This window comes from Cetorhinus maximus, chromosome 12 (genome assembly GCF_964194155.1).
Source record: "Cetorhinus maximus chromosome 12, sCetMax3.hap1.1, whole genome shotgun sequence".
Classification (NCBI taxonomy): domain Eukaryota; kingdom Metazoa; phylum Chordata; class Chondrichthyes; order Lamniformes; family Cetorhinidae; genus Cetorhinus; species Cetorhinus maximus.
Window position 1 is genome coordinate 90210486 of NC_135890.1, and position 17517 is coordinate 90228002.

General features: G+C 41.2%; 1 protein-coding gene across 1 annotated transcript in view; it reads right to left on the bottom strand.

Moving 5' to 3' along the window:
- Positions 1-17517, bottom strand: part of plbd2 (phospholipase B domain containing 2) — a 45294-nt gene that overhangs the window by 25726 nt on the left and 2051 nt on the right. Inside the window, exons 2-4 of the mRNA XM_078554058.1 lie at positions 12335-12428; positions 9151-9309; positions 2564-2664 (exon numbers count right to left, since the gene is read on the bottom strand). Of these exons, the coding sequence (XP_078410184.1) occupies positions 2564-2664; positions 9151-9309; positions 12335-12428 (354 nt within the window). The remainder of the gene's footprint in view (positions 1-2563; positions 2665-9150; positions 9310-12334; positions 12429-17517) is intronic.

Sequence of the window (17517 nt, forward strand, 5' to 3'; positions counted from 1 at the left end):
CTAAATGGCTTGCCCCGTGTCCTGAGACTGTGAGCCCTTGTTCTAGAACCCCTAGCCAGAGGAGCCATCATTCCTGCATCCAATCTGTCCAGCCCTGTCAAAACTTTATACATTTCAATGAGATACCCTCTCATTCTTCTAAACTCCAGTGAATACAGGCCTAGTCAACCCAATCTCTCCTCATATGACAATCTTGTCATCCCAGGAATCAGTCTGGTGAACTTTCGTTGCATTCCCTCTATGGCAAGTATATCCTTTCTTAGATAAGGAAACCAAAACTGCACACAATACTCTAAGTGTGGTCTCACCAAGACCCTGTACAGCTGCAGTAAGATATCCTTGCTCCTGTACTCAAATCCTCTTGCAATGAAGGCCAACATACCATTTGCCTTCCTAACTGCTTGCTGCGCTTTCATGCTTGCTTTCAGTGATTGGTGTACAAGGACGCCCAGGTCCCTTAGTGCATCAACATTTTCCAATCTATCACCATTTAAATAATACTCTGTCTTTCTGTTTTTCCTACTGAAATGGATAACTTCACACTTATCCATGTTAAAGTCCATTTACCCATTCACTCAACTTGTCTAAATTGCCTTGCATCCTCCTCTCCTCTCTCAGTCCCACCTAGTTTTATATCATCAGCAACCTTGGAAATATAACATTTGGTTCCCTCATCCAAATCATTGAGATATGTATTGTGAATAGCTGGGGTCCAAACACTGGTCCCTGCGGTACCCATTAGCCACCACCTGCCACGCCAAAAAAAAACCCCGTTTATTCCTACCCTGTTTCCAGTTTGTTAATTAATTCTCAATCCATGCCAATATATTACCCCCAAACCATGTGCTTTAATTTTGACAACTAACCTCTTATGTGGGACTTTATCAAAAGTTTTCTGAAAATCCAAATACACCACATTCACTGGTTCTCCCTTATCTATTCTACTGTTACGTCCTCAACAAACTTTAGTAGGTTTGTCAAACATGATTTCCCTTTCATAAATGCATGTTGATTTCGTCTAATCCTGTTGATATTTTAAGTGTCCTGTTATCACGTCCTCTAAAATAGACTTTAGTATTTTCCCTACTACTGGTGTTAGGCTAACTGACTTCCAGTCCCATTAATTTCTCCAGTACTACTTTTTTACTTATTTCCTTCAATTCCTCCTGCTCACCACATCCTTTGCTCCCTAGCATTTCTGGGAAGTTATTTGTGTTTTCTTCCATGAAGACAGAACTAAAGTAGTTGTTTAATTGCTCTGCTATTTCCTTGTTCTCTATTACAAATTTTCCTGTTTCAGACTATAAGGGACCTACATTTCTTTTCACTAATCTTTTTTCTTTTTACATACTTATAGAAGCTTTTACAGTCCACTTTTATGTTCCTTGCAAGTTTACTCTCATACTCTATTTCGCCCCTCTAATCAATCTCTTGGTCTTCTTTTGCTGAATTCTAAACTGCTCCCGATCCTCAGGCTTGCTGCTTTTTCTAGCAACTTCATATGACTCATAACCAAATCATCAAAAAAAAACTACTGCACAATAATAAAAATGATAAAATTAGTTGTACCTTTTCTTTCACTTGCTAGAGGAATTATGTTTGCTGAGGAAGAGGGAAGGACTGAGTGAGGTGTCCAGGGATCAGTGCTGGGACCACTGCTGTTTCTAATTTTCATTAAATGACTGACATTCAGATGTGGCCACCACTGCATTAGGAATATCAGTGAAGCAGGCAAGGGAACATAGAAATTCTGAGTTGAACAAAACAATGACAGATAATTTAATGCAGACAACTGCACATAGGAAAAAATATAGGTGACACGTACTCTATGAATGGTGTTGAAATAGTCCTGGTATTTGAACTAGCTTAGGAAGTAGTTGAAAGAGACCTTAGTAGACTCAGCATCTGACATGTTTAACCAATGCAGAGCAACAAACAAAGGTAACAGAATATTGAAGGATGTGACAGAAACTATAGAGTACAAGTCAGAGGAAGTGATGGTCAAACTTGAGTACAGTGTCTAGACACAATGGAGGAAGGGTAGGGAAAACAGGGTCACTCTAACATTAGAGGCAGTGCAGTTAAGAGTCATAAGGCTGACTCCTAGTCTCACAGTTGAGAGTTATGAGAAATGGCTGAAGAAACTTGGGCGTTGCAGACTCTGAGAGCTTGTCTTATACGGAAAGGTATACAAGATAGCAACAGTTAGGAAAAAGTAATTTTTTCAAAGATTATTTATTTCTTCAGGTGTATGAAAATACAAACATAGGAGAACATTCAGCCTGTTCCACTGTTCAATTAGATCATGACTGGTTTGTACTCAATGCCAGTTATCAGCCTTTGATCCATATCCCTTGATACCAATACCTAACAAAAATCTAGCAACCTCGTGCTTGAAGTTTATTGAAGCTGCAATGTTTACTTTAACTCTAAGGTACATCTATTTATTTGGGACAAGGGAGGGTAATGGAAGCAACTTAACAATAAATATTTCAATAAAGTTAGATACCCTCTCTAATCCAAAAGAAAGTGTGTCCGGAATGCAATAGAATGAACAACTTACATGAATCCAAAAGGCCGAAGGTGGAACTTCCCATGAGGAAATGAAATGTGATTATCATAGCTGTCCTCCAGTCCTTGTAGCTGCAGTAATACCAATCTCACCTGATACATTTAAAACATAGATATTCATGTTGAAAGTCTTAGTGGTACATTCTTAGTCGTCTTTTACCTTATCTTGGAAAATAATCTCTACTTGAATCCCTTGAACACAAGTTCCTGTTTCGATTCCCACCTCCCCATAACCCCATCACTCAAAAGCCAAAATTAATAGGCTTGCTGAAATCTACAGAAATAATGAATCTCAATACTTAGTCAACCCACTAACTGTCATGCTTAAGTGGTTTAGTAAATCTTCAAAAGATAACCCTGCATTCCAGAGAACTCAGCCATAGAAAGACAAGTTTAAAGGCAATGCTCAGGCATAACTGGAATATGAACACTGGTTTTCTAGTCAAGATTCCAATAAGTTAAATATTGCAGCCACCAAGCCACCTGGCATTTTTGACTCTGTGCAATTGTGTAAATTACACAAGGATGAACTTCAATACGTTATTTGATTTCTTTTTAAAAAATCCTTAATCCTTAAATTGATGCTCCTTGATCAAGCTCACGCATCTGCTTAAATTATCCATCCAGTAAAGTACACTTACAAAGGAAGAGATCACTTGGACACATACATTGTTCATCTCAAATGTTTCAAGGCTAAGATGTGACTGACAATGATTTTTTAAAAGGAGGCAATTTTAGATAAGAATTATCCTTTGTAAATTAAGAGGTAAGGAAATTTCTTTTTCAGAGAATCATTTCACATGTTGTCTGGAATCAGGGCAGCCTGTGATGTCAGTACCACACAACCATGATATGACGACATATAGTTTTGCAGTAGGTTGTCAATCAATTGACTTGCAACATGATGAAATGGATCAAATGCAGAGGTCCTAACAAACATATCCAGGAGATCAAGAACGATTGAGATTCCCATAATGAATCTGAATGGTCCTGCAATGCAAGGATGGGCTAATAGGGTTACACTAATAGACAAGCCTAGAAAATCAGAGGCAATCAGCTCAGCAGCAAACTTCTCTGCAGGTGCTCCAACTTATGCAAAGAACAGTAGGGGAACAAAGTCTGAAGATGCTCATGCGTGTGATAGGTCCTGTACAGAGCTTTAAGCTGGTCTTGAGTGTGCAACTACCAACCTGGTTCACATAAGTTGATAAGAGCCAACATTTTTAATTGCTCCTTGGATATGGTAAGTCCTCACTTTAAGCCACCGCACTTAAAGTTGTTTTGCTTTACCATTGTTTACTCTTTAGGGCCTTTTTTTTTATTTGTGTCGCCATTTTCAGTTTTATGTTGTCTGCACTCAGAACTCTGGGCCAGGTAACCACCCTTTCCTGATGCCAGAGCTGCTTTTGCAGCCACCAGAGACCTAGGCTGCAGGGAGAGGGTAAGGCCCAGAATCTGGCAGCAGGAGCACAGGGCAGGCATGGGAAGTTGCCAGATGCCGGTGTGGTGATAGAAGTATGAGTAAGCCGGGGTGGAGGGAGCAGTGCCTCCAGCTCCTTTCGTGGCCCACCCAGCTCCTCCTGAGAGAGACAGACAGACAGGGAAAGGAGAGGGAGAGACAGACACATACAGACAGACAGGGTGGGAAAGGAGAGAGAGAGAGAAAAACAGAGACACAGTGGGGGCAGAGAGAGAAAAATGGATAGAAAGTGGTGGCAGAGAGAGAGAGAGAGTGAGAGACAAACAGACAGGGTGGGAATGGAGAGAGAGAAAAAGAGAGTGGGGGAGAGGAGAGAGAGAGAGAGAGAGAGAGACAGACAAGGAAAGAGAGAGAAAGAAAGACAGGCAGATTGAGGGAGAGTGAGGGGGCCCGGACAGGGAGAGAGAGAAGGGGGAGAGGGAGAGATTGAGATGGGGGTAGTGAGAGAAAGGAGGGAGAGAGAAAGGGGGGGAAAGAGAGGGAGAGAGAGAAAGGGGGGAAAGAGAGGGAGAGAGAGAAAGGGGGGAGAGAAAGGGAGGGAGAGAAAGGGGGGAGAGGGAGGGAGAGAAAGGGGGGAGAGGGAGGGAGAAAGGAGAGAGAGAGAGAGAAAGGAAAGAGAAAGGAAAGAGAGAAAGGAGGGAGAGAAAGGAGGGAGAGAGAGAGAAAGGAGGGAGAGAGAGAGAAAGGAAAGAGAAAGGAAAGAGAGAGAGAGAAAGAGAGAGAGAGAAAGAGAGAGAAAGGAGTGAGAGAGAGAAAGGAGCGAGAGAGAGAGAAAGGAGCGAGAGAGAGAGAAAGGAGCGAGAGAGAGAGAAAGGAGCGAGAGAGAGAGAGAGAAAGGAGCGACAGAGAGAGAAAGGAGCGAGAGAGAGAGAAAGGAGCGCGAGAGAGAGAAAGGAACGCGAGAGAAAGGAGCGCGAGAGAGAGAAAGGAGCGAGAGAGAGAGAGAAAGGAGCGAGAGAGAGAAAGGAGAGGGGTGGGAAGACAGGAACAGTGGGATAGGAGAGAGATAGAAAGCCAGGTAGAGTGGGATAGGAGAGAGAGAGAGAGAGAGAGAGAAAAAAAAAGGAGAGAGAGAAAGGTGAGTGAGAGAGAGAGAGAAAGGAGAGTGAAAGAGAGAGAAAGGAGATTGAGAGAGAAAATGGACAGGGGGGGGAGACAGACAGAAACTGGGATAGGATAGAGAGAGAAAGGAGAGAGAGTGAGAAAGGAGAAAGAGAGAGAGAGAAAGGAGAAAGAGAGAGAGAAAGGAGAAAGAGAGAGAGAGAGAAAGGAGAAAGAGAGAGAGAGAGAAAGGAGAGGGGGCGGGCAGACAGGGATAGGAGAGAGAGAGAGCGAGAAAGGAGGGAGAGAGCGAGAAAGGAGAGAGAGCGAGAAAGGAGAGAGAGAGCGAGAAAGGAGAGAGAGAGAGTGAGAAAGGAGAGAGAGCGAGAAAGGAGAGAGAGAGCGAGAAAGGAGAGAGAGAGCGAGAAAGGAGAGAGAGAGAGCGAGAAAGGAGAGAGAGAGAGCGAGAAAGGAGAGAGAGCAAGAAAGGAGAGAGAGAGAGCGAGAAAGGAGAGAGAGAGAGCGAGAAAGGAGAGAGAGCGAGAAAGGAGAGAGAGCGAGAAAGGAGAGAGAGCGAGAAAGGAGAGAGCGCGAGAAAGGAGAGAGCGAGAAAGGAGAGAGCGAGAAAGGAGAGAGAGAGCGAGAAAGGAGAGAGAGAGCGAGAAAGGAGAGAGAGCGAGAAAGGAGAGAGAGCGAGAAAGGAGAGAGAGAGAGCGAGAAAGGAGAGAGAGAGCGAGAAAGGAGAGAGAGAGAGCGAGAAAGGAGAGAGAGAGAGCGAGAAAGGAGAGAGAGAGAGCGAGAAAGGAGAAAGGAGAGGGGGCGGGCAGACAGGAACAGTGGGATAGGAGAGAGAAAGCCAGGTAGAGTGGGATAGGAGAGAGCGAGAAAGGAGAGCGAGCGAAAGGAGAGAGAGAGAAAGGAGAGAGAGAGAAAGTAGAGAGAGAGAAAGGAGAGAGAGAGAAAGGAGAGAGAGAGAAAGGAGGGGGAAGACAGAAACAGTGGGATAGGAGAGAGAAAACCAGATAGAGTGGGATAGGAGAGGGAGAGAGAGAAAGGAGAGAGGGAGAGAGAGAAAGGAGAGAGGGAGAGAGAGAAAGGAGAGAGGGAGAGAGAGAAAGGAGAGAGGGAGAGAGAGAAAGGAGAGAGAGAGAAAGGAGAGGGGGGGGCAGACAGAAACAGTGGGATAGGAGAGAGCGTGAAAGGAGAGAAAGGAGAGAGAGAGAAAGGAGAGAGGGGGGGCAGACAGAAACAGTGGGATAGGAGAGAGAGAGGGAGAGGTAGAGAGGAGGAGGGAGGGGGCGAGCAAGATGGGGCAGAGGGCGAGCGAGAAGGGGCAGAGGGCGAGCGAGAAGGGGCAGAGGGCGAGCGAGAAGGGGCAGAGGGCGAGCGAGAAGGGGCAGAGGGCGAGCGAGAAGGGGCAGAGGGCGAGCGAGAAGGGGCAGAGGGCGAGCGAGAAGGGGAAGAGTAAGAGTGTGAAGGGGAGAGGGGGAGTGAGAAGGGGGAGAGTAAGAGTGTGAAGGGGAGAGGGGGAATGAGAAGGGGGAGAGGGAGGGAGTGAAAAAGGGGAGAGGTGGAGTGAGAAAGAGGGAGAGAAAGAGAAGAGAAAGGAGAAAGAGACAGAGTGGGAAAGGAGAGAGAGAAAGAGGGAGTGGGAAAGGAGGCAGCAAGACGAGTGGAAAGGAGAGAGGGAGACAGAGGGGGAAAGCAGATAGAGAGAGAGAGAGAGAGAAATAGCGGGAAAGGAGAGAGATTGAGACAGGGTGGGAAAAGAAATCAAGCGAGAAGTTGAGCTGAGTTTCAGGAGTGCTGTTGGTGAGACACAGAAGCTGTGCTACTCAGCATTTGCTTGGGCAATTGACTGTTATTTAATTTGAACTTGTATAGTACTCCTGTTAAATTCAGTGATTTATTTTATTTCATAAGTTATTCCAGCTAGGAATGCACAGTATGGCACATGATTGATTCAGTATTTCAACTTGTACATTATTTTTTCTGAGCAAGAATGGCCGAAGAAACCTAATTCCAGCTTTAAACATCGATTCCTATGGGAACCCATGATTTACTTAAAGTTGTTTCTCTTAAAGTAGCAATTTTCAGGAATACAACCACAACATTTAAGTGAGCACCTACTGTAGGTGCAAATAAGGAACTATTGCAGTAAATGCTCAGACAGGCCTTTTTTATGTAGTTATTTAGCTTGAGTGCACCATGTAAGTATTTGTCTTAGGCTGGCAAATTAGCTTCTCAAAAAGCATGGCTACATTTCAGAGAATAAGTACCACCAGTTTCAGATATTTGATTTTCAGTTAGTTACAATTTTGGTGTAACTACAAGGTGGCAAGTTTGAGCTCCCTAGGTAAGAACACCCATGTAATTCCAAACATAATTGCAGCTGCTAGTCTACAAAGACAGTACTTAGCTACTAAAGAGAGTCAACTAACCATTACCTGCAAATACAGAATATTCAAGGAAATTCAATAAAAAGTTCATCTGTTTAACTCTTTCCTGAACTGGGGCAAAACTGTTTTGTCCAATTTTGACAGTTGTTTACATTTCCGCTACTGCAAAAGACTATCATGAATAAACTTGTTTGTTAATATAGTCAGATATGAAAGTTGCTCGCATCACGAGTACTAATCAGTCTCAGAAATGACATGTATGTGCAGCACAAAATCTAAGTTTAAATCCTCTGACAATCCTGTTTTCGCCCAGGGCACAATACACCAGATTACTTTTCATGCCATGACATATCTCAGAACATGTGGAGCAAGAATGCTTCTCTATTGGAGCTTAATTTTGGGTGAAGTGAAAAAAAAGCACCTGGCAAGAACTCAAACATAAAAACAGAAAATGGTGGAAATATTCAGCAGGTCAATGGCATCTATGGAGACAGAAACAATGCTTCAGGTTGTTGACTTTTCATCAGAACGAGAAAGAGTTAGAATGCAACAGAATGAGCAACATATGCTGGCCTAGCCAGCGATGCCCACATCCTGTGAAAGGATTAAAAAAAGGTTTTAAGAAAGCAGATACAGTGAAAGGGAGGAAAGACTAAAGGGAATAGATGTGATGGGGAGAAGCAGCACTGTAAAATAACAAAAAGGACGATGGTGCAGAGCAATAGGGGTGGTAGAGCTAACGGGACAAGAAAAGAAACAAAAGATAAAAATTAAGAAAAAAGGCAATAGAACCATTCCCAGCATTTGCTGTCCAAAGCAAATGGGAGCAATATCTTTATTAAACGTATTGACTCCCCCAGCCACCTTGATTATACTTCTTCCCACCCTGCTTTCTGTAAGGACCATTCCACTCTCTGTTTCTCTGTCTATGTTGCATCTGTTCTGACCATGCCATCTTCCATACCAGTGCTTATGATACATCTTCCTTTTACCTCAGTCAAGGAGTCTCCTCCACCTCTGGTTCACAGGGCCCTGACTGTGTCAACATCACCTTTCCTGCATTTGTGTTCTCACCCCTTCTCCTCCGTCTCAGAATCAAATTAGGGTTTCCCTTGCCCTCACCTTCTACCCCATCAGCGTCCATATTCAACAGATCATACTCCGCCATATCTGCAATGCCACCTTAGGAACATAGGAACACGAGTAGTCCATTTAGCCTGTTCTGCCATTCAATGAGATCATGGCTGATCTGTGACCTAACTCCATATGGCTGCCATTGCCTCATATCCCCTAATATCTTAGCACGACAAAATCTATCAATTTGAGTTTTAAAATAGACAGTTGATCCAGCATCAATTACTGTTTGTGCAGGAGAGTTTCTAAATTTCCAAAAAGCATGAAGAAATAAATTGGTCAACTGATAATCTGATTGCAACCATGATCTGTGCCAAGATACAAATGTTGGATCTCACAACTGCTGTCACACTGTTTACACATTCAGCTCAGAACAGTAATTAGAAAAACAAACATTAATGAATCCCTCTGTAACTGTGTAATTTTGCAGAGGTTTACAGTAAATTTTTAAAAATCAACCAATTGTCTTGATCGTCTTGATTTTGATAACTTTTAATGCTGTTCAGTGCCTGCATTGAAACTTACCTGATGCCAGTATGCTTCATCCCCAACTCTGGCCAGCTGATCTTCTATCCAAGCCAGGTTGGTCTCAATATAATTTTTAAGCTTCTCACAATAAGCAGTCTGATACTTGAAGGGACCACAGTAGTGAAACAGCGTGTTCATCCAATGCATATAAATATACTAGAAAACATTAAAACCAAAGAATAAAATGCAACAGGAAAACTCTTCTGTGCTGCTCTTGATTCAACGTCCAAAACTGTTCCAACCGCCATTAATAATCCAGTAACCAGCCTAACATTACCACATTATTGTTCCATGCAAATTGCAGTCATTATATTCAAGTATAGAAAGATAAAATCTATTGCTGTAACGATTGATGTTGCCATAGTTCTCGTAGACATCTTAAGAAACTGTTGTCAGAAAACCGTTTCATTTTGCTGAAAACAAACTGATAACACCATGATGTTCAGGTCATGCCATAAAGCTAATTGGGAAATAGACACTTTAAAAAAAAGACAGCAACATAGAATATTGCCACTGTACTGTCACAAAATGGACTCTGGAAAGTCAGGTTACAGCTTTTGTTTCTGGCCAGACCAAGGCAAACATGATAACATACTTTTGGGAAGTTACTTAAAATGCAGGTGCCAATTGACTACCCCTCATCATTTCGGTGGATGAGATTTAAAATGACAATGGCTTCTAGAACTGCTGGCCCCATGAAGATGAAATTTCAAATAAAGTAATTCGGTGAGATGGTCCTAGCTGGAATGTTGATGGGATATTAAACATTTCCCTATCATGTATCAAGTACATTGTTTTCAACCATTGTGTGGACAATGGAATACCAATATTGCCATCACATGACTGGAACTGGCTGGAGAGGGAGCCGATACCTTATTAACTCACAAGTGCAGCCCAAAGAGGCAACCTGGGACCAGCACCTCAGAGGGAGAGATTTGTGGAAGACAGGTTATCCACATTTCCCAGAGTACACCTGACAATCAATCCAGGGAGTAAGAATACATTTAAATTATCTCATGTGGAAGTGTATACCATTGGAGGAAAGAGTAAAAGTGTAGAAACAACTTACTAAGATGGTTCAAAATATATAATATGGGTTTGCTAAAACTGAAAAGAAGGAATAGACACAGAAGGGGGAAGAGAAGAATTAAACAGCTGAAGTTAATCCAAAAGCTTTAGTTTTCAATCAAATGTTTAAACTGGAGTTATGAAAAGTAGTGTTTTCTTTCTTGCCAGTTTTCTCCCCTCCTGAGGGAGGGAACTTGTTGCTAAGGTCATGAAACATTACTCATTGTTCCCAACCAAGTCTTGATAGTAATGTCAGCTGAATATTTGACTGTCATATGACAATTGAACCTGATCCTGTCCTCATCCCCAAATGACATTTGGATCAACTGAAGTGCCCCTACCACCATCTAGGCAGTGATTAGCAAATCAGAAGCTACTGGGAATCAAACCTGAGCATCTATTTCTTAACTGCTAAAACTCGGCTAATATTTTAGATTACATTGAATCCTCACCTCCTTTAAACTGAATAGTTAGCAGTGCTCTTACTATGTTGAGATGGTTGTGAACTCCAGCCCCGTTGTGATTTGAGCACATAATCTAGGCTGACACTTCAGTGCAAAACTGAGAGTGTCCTGTATTGTCAGTGGTGCCATCTTTTGAATAAGTTATTATTCAAGGTGCAGTCTGTCTGCTCAGGTGACTGAATTGTTTACCATGGGATTTTGACAAAGAAGAGCAGAATTCTTCTGGTGTCCTAGCCAACATTCTTTCCTGAATCACCACCACCACGAAAACATTCAACGGTCATTTATTCATATGCTGTTCTTGAGAACACTGCAAGCAAATAGTTGCCACATTTCTCACAAAACAGCGACTGCACTTCAAAAGTAATCCACTGGCTATAAGATACTTGGGATGCCCTCAGAACTTGGTCAGGACATTATATAAATACAATTGTTTTAGCTTTGAATGTACAATTTGGACTATTTAAAACGTCTAACTTTTCAGATTTGTATGTGTAATACAAGTCCATTCTTCTACAAAATCCTAGATGCAAGAAGTGTGCAGTACCATTACTTATTTTATTACTGCTTTTCAACCAGAGCTGAAATTCAAGTTACTGAATGGAAAAACGTCTGTAACTGTTTAAAAATTTAGTCTAAAGCAGCCACAAAACATTTTTCTTCTAATATATGAAGAGGTTCTATGTAGGTTACTGTGCATGTTACTGAAAATGGTACCTGAATTAACATCCAATTTAAAGCAATAACTGGCTCCTTAGTTTATGTTTTCAACTGGCACTCCAAGCTATTATATACTAGTTTGCAATTTATTAATTCAAAAACTTGATTTATCAAATGACATTTTCCGTTCCCTGGTAATGCCAAGACACCACACAATATTGCCCTGCAGAAGGTTCCAGATTCAATTCTTGATCAGTGCTGGGCCTGCTGATCTCAACTACTTAGATGGACTCCAATGCCCGTGACTTAGGGAAGGAAAATAACAAACTTGATCATTGTCAATTAAACTAATAGAAAGTTCATGTGTGGCGAGCAGGTAGGGAGAGTGTCAGGCTTAGTTCTGATACTTCCCATAGCGGCATAATCTACAAGTCCCTACTTATAAATAATGGCTACTTAGATAAAATACAAGGGATTGTGAGTGCATGTGGAATCATACCTCAACCAGGTCAATGCCTTTCAGAAAACAAGTTGAGATGGGATGGGGAGGGTGGAAGCTTAGAGGGGTAAAAAAATCATGATTTAATTACAGCTGCTCACCAGGTTTTCAACGTCATCAGGCTAATTGCTGATTTTCTTTTGTATTCGATGATGAGGGCTTTTTGCACACTAAGCTTTCAAAAGTGTACAAATTTATATGAAAATGTTGCAAAACCTCTCAATTCAGAGTGTTTCTTGGGATAAAAAAATTGTTATGTGAAATTATAATCTCTCTTTAGCATTCTTTGTGTGCAGAAACAAGACCACATCCCTAAATCGCTTCTGCTATGTCAAATTCATATGCTTATTAATCAGTCTTCTTCACTATTAAAACTTGCTCTTGTTAATCAGGAAAAACACCAACTGAACACAAATTGATTTTTTAAACAGTCTCTTTCTCATCTCTAATAAACGAGAATCAATCTCAGAAGAATATCAAGTTAATTTACCGGTTTTGTTACTGCAGCCTCCACCACTCCTGCAGCGTAAGCCTGTAGACTGTCATTGTATGTTCCATTTGTAGTGAGTTCAAGGTAGGACCAGCTACAGAGGACACAAAGTTGGAAATTAATTAGAACTTAAACCACTGAAAATAAAAACCAGTTTAGGAATAGAATGAACAACCCTCAAAACATTAGACAAATTAAAGCCACAGTACTGCAGTGATTTCATTTAAGTTACTACTAACTTATGCTATTTCAGAGCTAAACTAATTAAGCGACAGGTCTACATGAATTATTTGGGTAACTTTGTGTCATTTTCCAGACTATCAATCCCACTGTCTTTCTACTGTAGCTTTTAACAAGACAGAAGTTGTTTCTTAAATCCTTCAAAGATATGATGGTCTGAATAGCTGATGTTCTAAATATGTTTTACCAGGATCCTGCAATGTAATTGAAATGAATATTCCTTCCTTCACTGAAAATAAATATTGCACATACCAGTTTTTTAGACTGTAAAGACTCCAAATGAAAACCTATAATTAATTTTATTAGGTTTCAGCTCTCCACCATAACACATTAACACTGAAGTATAATTTTGCAATCACCAGGTCACCAAGTGTAAAAGAAAAAATATCTTACTCCAAATGCATTTATTTTATATTTCTTACCATTTTAATATTAAAATTCTCTATTTATACTTAAAACAAAAATGAATAGACATTGCATATTTTCCAAGGTGGATCTAACATGAAGACCTAAAGTCATATATCCCATTCCTAAATGAATTGTGTCGCTAAAATGGCTAATAACACTCCATAAACCATCCTGACTTGGAAATATATTACCATTCCCTCATCCTTGGTGTGTCAAAATCTTGGAGGTCACTACATAACAGCGCTATGGGTCTACTTGCACCACACGGATGCAGTGATTCAAGAAAATGTCTCGCTACCACCATCTCAAGGGTATTAAATGTTCACTTTGCCAGCAATGTCCACATCCCACAAACAAACCAAAAAATTATTTTCAGTAACTCCAGTGCACAATACTGTCCTTCATCCCAAAGGAGTTGTACCAGAAAGCACTGTTCAACAGCAATGATAATCATGAATGCAAACTCCTTTATCATCAAGAAGCATCAATAGGAAAAAAGCCCTCCCCATTTAACACACATTATAAATATGGTGTACATTTAGGATCTGTGATTTTACAGCAATTCTCAATTAAAAGAAATGGAGTGGAAGTCATTTGTATTGGTTTTGGTAAGGTTTGTTTGTAAGATTTAAGCACACAGTATCAAAGAGTGTGACAGCAAGCACAGAAGGTTGGTTAAAAACCAGACGGCTGATTTTCAAACTGGACAGATGTAAAAAGTGATGGGTGTCCCTGTCCCAGGAATCAGTTTGGTATGTCAGATGAAGATGTTTCACTCATTCTTCTGAATTACTAAAGCTATCATTCTTTTATAGCATTCAGCTCTTTTTTAAAAAATCAGTGCCCTGCTGACCAACCTGTGTGAGGAAATATTTCCTGGCTTTATTCCTCAGATCTCCCTTCACAACTTTGATACCTGCCCTCTTGTCTCCGAATGTACTGTTCTTTTATTTTTACTTTTTTCTACCTCATTAAGCACCTTCCATATGTCCAAGACTGAGATATTTCCAAGTTATGTGGCCCAAGCTCCTCACTGCTCTTCATAGTTGATCCCTCAATGTCAAAGACCAGCCTCGTTGCTTTCTTCAGCCCTGCCTCGAAGCTGGATGGCCCAAATGTTGTGTCAATTTGGAATACACACAATAGTCTAGTGTTGCACGCTCCAAGGATTTAGCATGTCTTCCAGAAGTTTGAACTCCTTTGATTTGACAGCTGAAACCCAGCATCTTGTCTGCACATATTTGCCCCATCACCAAGACTGCCTACCTCTACCTTCATAGCATCACCTGTCTCTGACCCTGCCTCAGCTAATCTGATGCTGAAACCTTCATCCACATCTTTGGTACCTCTCAACTTGATTATTCCAATGCTCTCCTGGCCAACCTCCTATTTTCCACCCTCCACAAACTTAAGCTCATCCAAACCTCTTCTACCCATATCCTAACTAGCACCAAGTCCCATTCACCCATCACTCCTGGGTTCGCTGACCAACACTGGCTCCTGGTCTAGCAATGCCCCAAGTCCTTCCATGGCCTCACTCCTCCTCATCTCTGTGGCTTCCATCAACCCTACAATTGTCCAACAACTCTGCACTCCTCCAGTTCTGGCATCTTGTACATCCCTGATTTTAATTGTTGCATCTTTGACAGCCATGTCTTCAGCTGCTTAGGTGCTAATTTCTGAAACTCCCTTCCTAGACCTCCCTAGTTCCCTCTCCTCCTTTAAGAAGTTCCTTCTCCTCCTTTAAGAAGCTTTTTATAATCTGTTTAACCAAGCTTTTGGTCATCTGTACCATATCTTATGTGGATCAGTGGCAAAGTTTGTTTGATTAATGTTTTCAGAAGTGCCTTGGGACATTTTACCAAGTTCACAGTGATACAAAAATGCAACTGTTGTTCCTGTTTTATTTGTTGCTAACTCACACAAAATGTGGAAACTGGAATGTCAACTAAACTACCATCTTCCTTTCAACTTCCTCCCTGGTAAATTCTAATCCACCTGTGAATGCACGCAGTGCCTATTTTTAAACAAAGTAATGCTTCCATTATGCCAAAATATGTCAAAGTACTTCACAGTGTTACTTTTGAAGCAGCCAGCCACGCTGACTCTGCTTGATTATATCATGCATTTCTAAATGCTCTGTTGTTACTCCTTTATACTAACATTTTCCCAATGATGGATGTTAAACTAACTGGCCTATAGTTACCTGTTTTTTGTCTCTCCCCTCCCCCCGCCTTTTGAATAAGGGGGTTACGTTGGTAGTTTTCCAATCCTCTGGGACTTTTCCAGAATCAAAGGATTCTTGGAAGATTTCTACCAGTGCATCCACTTTCTCTGTAGCTACTTCCTTTAATATCCTAGGATGCAACCCATCAGGTCCAGAGGACCTATCGACCTTTAACCCCATTAGTTTCCCTAGTACTTTTTCTCTAATGATAGTTATTGTACTTATTTCTTCCCCCCCTCCTCCCCCACTTTTTGCCCCTTGATTATTTAGCATCTCTGGAATGCTATGAAGTGCCTTCTACTCTGGAGACTGATGCAAAGTATTGATTCAACTCCTCTGGCATTTCCTGGTTCACCATTATTATTTCTCCAGCCTCATTCTCTAAGGGACCGATATTCACTTTGGCCTCTCTCTTCCTTTTTATATATTTAAAGATGCTCTTTCTGTCCATTTTTATATTATATTTTATTGTGTTTTTATCTTACTTGCTAGTTTACCATCAAAGTTTATTTTCTCCCTCTTTATCTTTTGTTGTTTTTTAAAACTTTCCCAATTCCTCTGGCTTACCACTAATCTTTGCCATATTGTATGTTTTTTCTTTCAATTTGATACACTCCTTAACTTCCTTGGTTAACCATGGTTGGTTTATCTGCTTCCTAGAATCCTTCTTCCTCACTGGGAGATATCTTTATTGTGAGTCATGAACTATATTCTGAAATGTTTGCCATTGTTCATCGACCGTCTTTTCTGCTAAACTGCTTTCTCAGTCCACTCCAGACAACTCTGCCCTCATCCCATTGTAATTACCCTTATTTGAGTTTAGCACAGTTATTTCTTACCCAGGTTTCTCACTCTCAAACTGAATGCTAAATTCTACCATGTTATGGTCACTGTTTCCTAGGGGATCTTTTACTCTGAGATCATTTACTAAACCCATCAGGTCCGGGGGAGCCTGATCCCTGGTTGGATCCACAACATATTGTTCTAGGAAATTGTCCCGAATACACTCTATGAATTCTTGCTTGTGACTACCTCTGCCAATTTGATTTTTCCAATCTTACATTAAGATTAAAGTCACCCATGATTAATGTACTGCCTTTTTCACATGCCCTCATTATCTCCTGATTTATTCTCTGTTCTACAGTACAACTACTATTAGGGGGCCAACAGACTACTCCCACCAGTGTCTTCTTCCCCTTGTTCTTGCCTCCACTCATATCGATTCTACATCTTCCAATCCAAGATCATTTCTTGTTATCATCCTTAATCCATCTCGTACTAACAAAGCTACCCCACTACCCTTTCCTTCCTGACAGTCCTTCCGAAAAGTCACATACCCCTGAATATTTAGTTCCCAGCTTTGATATCCTTGTAACCATGTCTCCGTAATGGCTATAAGATCAGACCCATTAACCTCTACTTGTGTCGTAATTCATTTATTTTGCTCCAAATACTACATGCTAGGAGAATTACCCTGCACCTCATATCGTGAAATCTTTAATGTCCATCTAAATGACTGGAACTTAAAATGTAACACTACAACAATATCACATAGAATCACAGAATTGTTACAGTGCTGAAAGAGGCGATTTGGTCCATCTTGTCTGCACCAGCTCTCCAAAGGAGCAATTCACCAAGTGCCATTCTCCCACCATCTCCTCAAACCTGCATTGTTCCTTTTCAAATAAGTCTAATTCCCTTTTGAATGCCTCGATTGAACCTACCTCCACCACTCTCAGGCAGTGTATTCCAGACCATAACCACTCATGCGAAAAAGGTTTTCTCATGTCGCTTCTGCTTCTTTTGCAAATTATTTTAAATCTGTGTCCTCTGGTTCTCAATCCTTTCACAACTGGGAACAGTTTCTCCCCATCTACTCTGTCCAGTTCTCTCATGATTTTGAATACCTCTATCAAATCTCCTCTCAGCCTTCTTTTCTCCAAGGAAAACAGTCCTAACTTCTCCAATCTACCTTCATAAGTGAAGTTCCTCATTTCTAGAACCACTCTCATGAATCTTTACTGCACTCTCTTCAATGTCTTCACATCCTTCCTAAAGTGCGGCGCCCAGGACTAGACGCAAAACACCAGCTGAGGCCAAACTAATGTCTTATGCCTGCAATCAATGTAAATTATAAGAGAAGGAATTGCATTTATGTAGTCTTTCCCAAAGTATGAAGTACTGTTGTAATAAAGGGAAATGGGACAGCCAATTTGCACACAAGATCCCACTCATAGCAATGAGATAATGATTAGATAACTGATATTGAGGGATAAATATTTGAATTCAGGACCAGGGCATTGCCAAC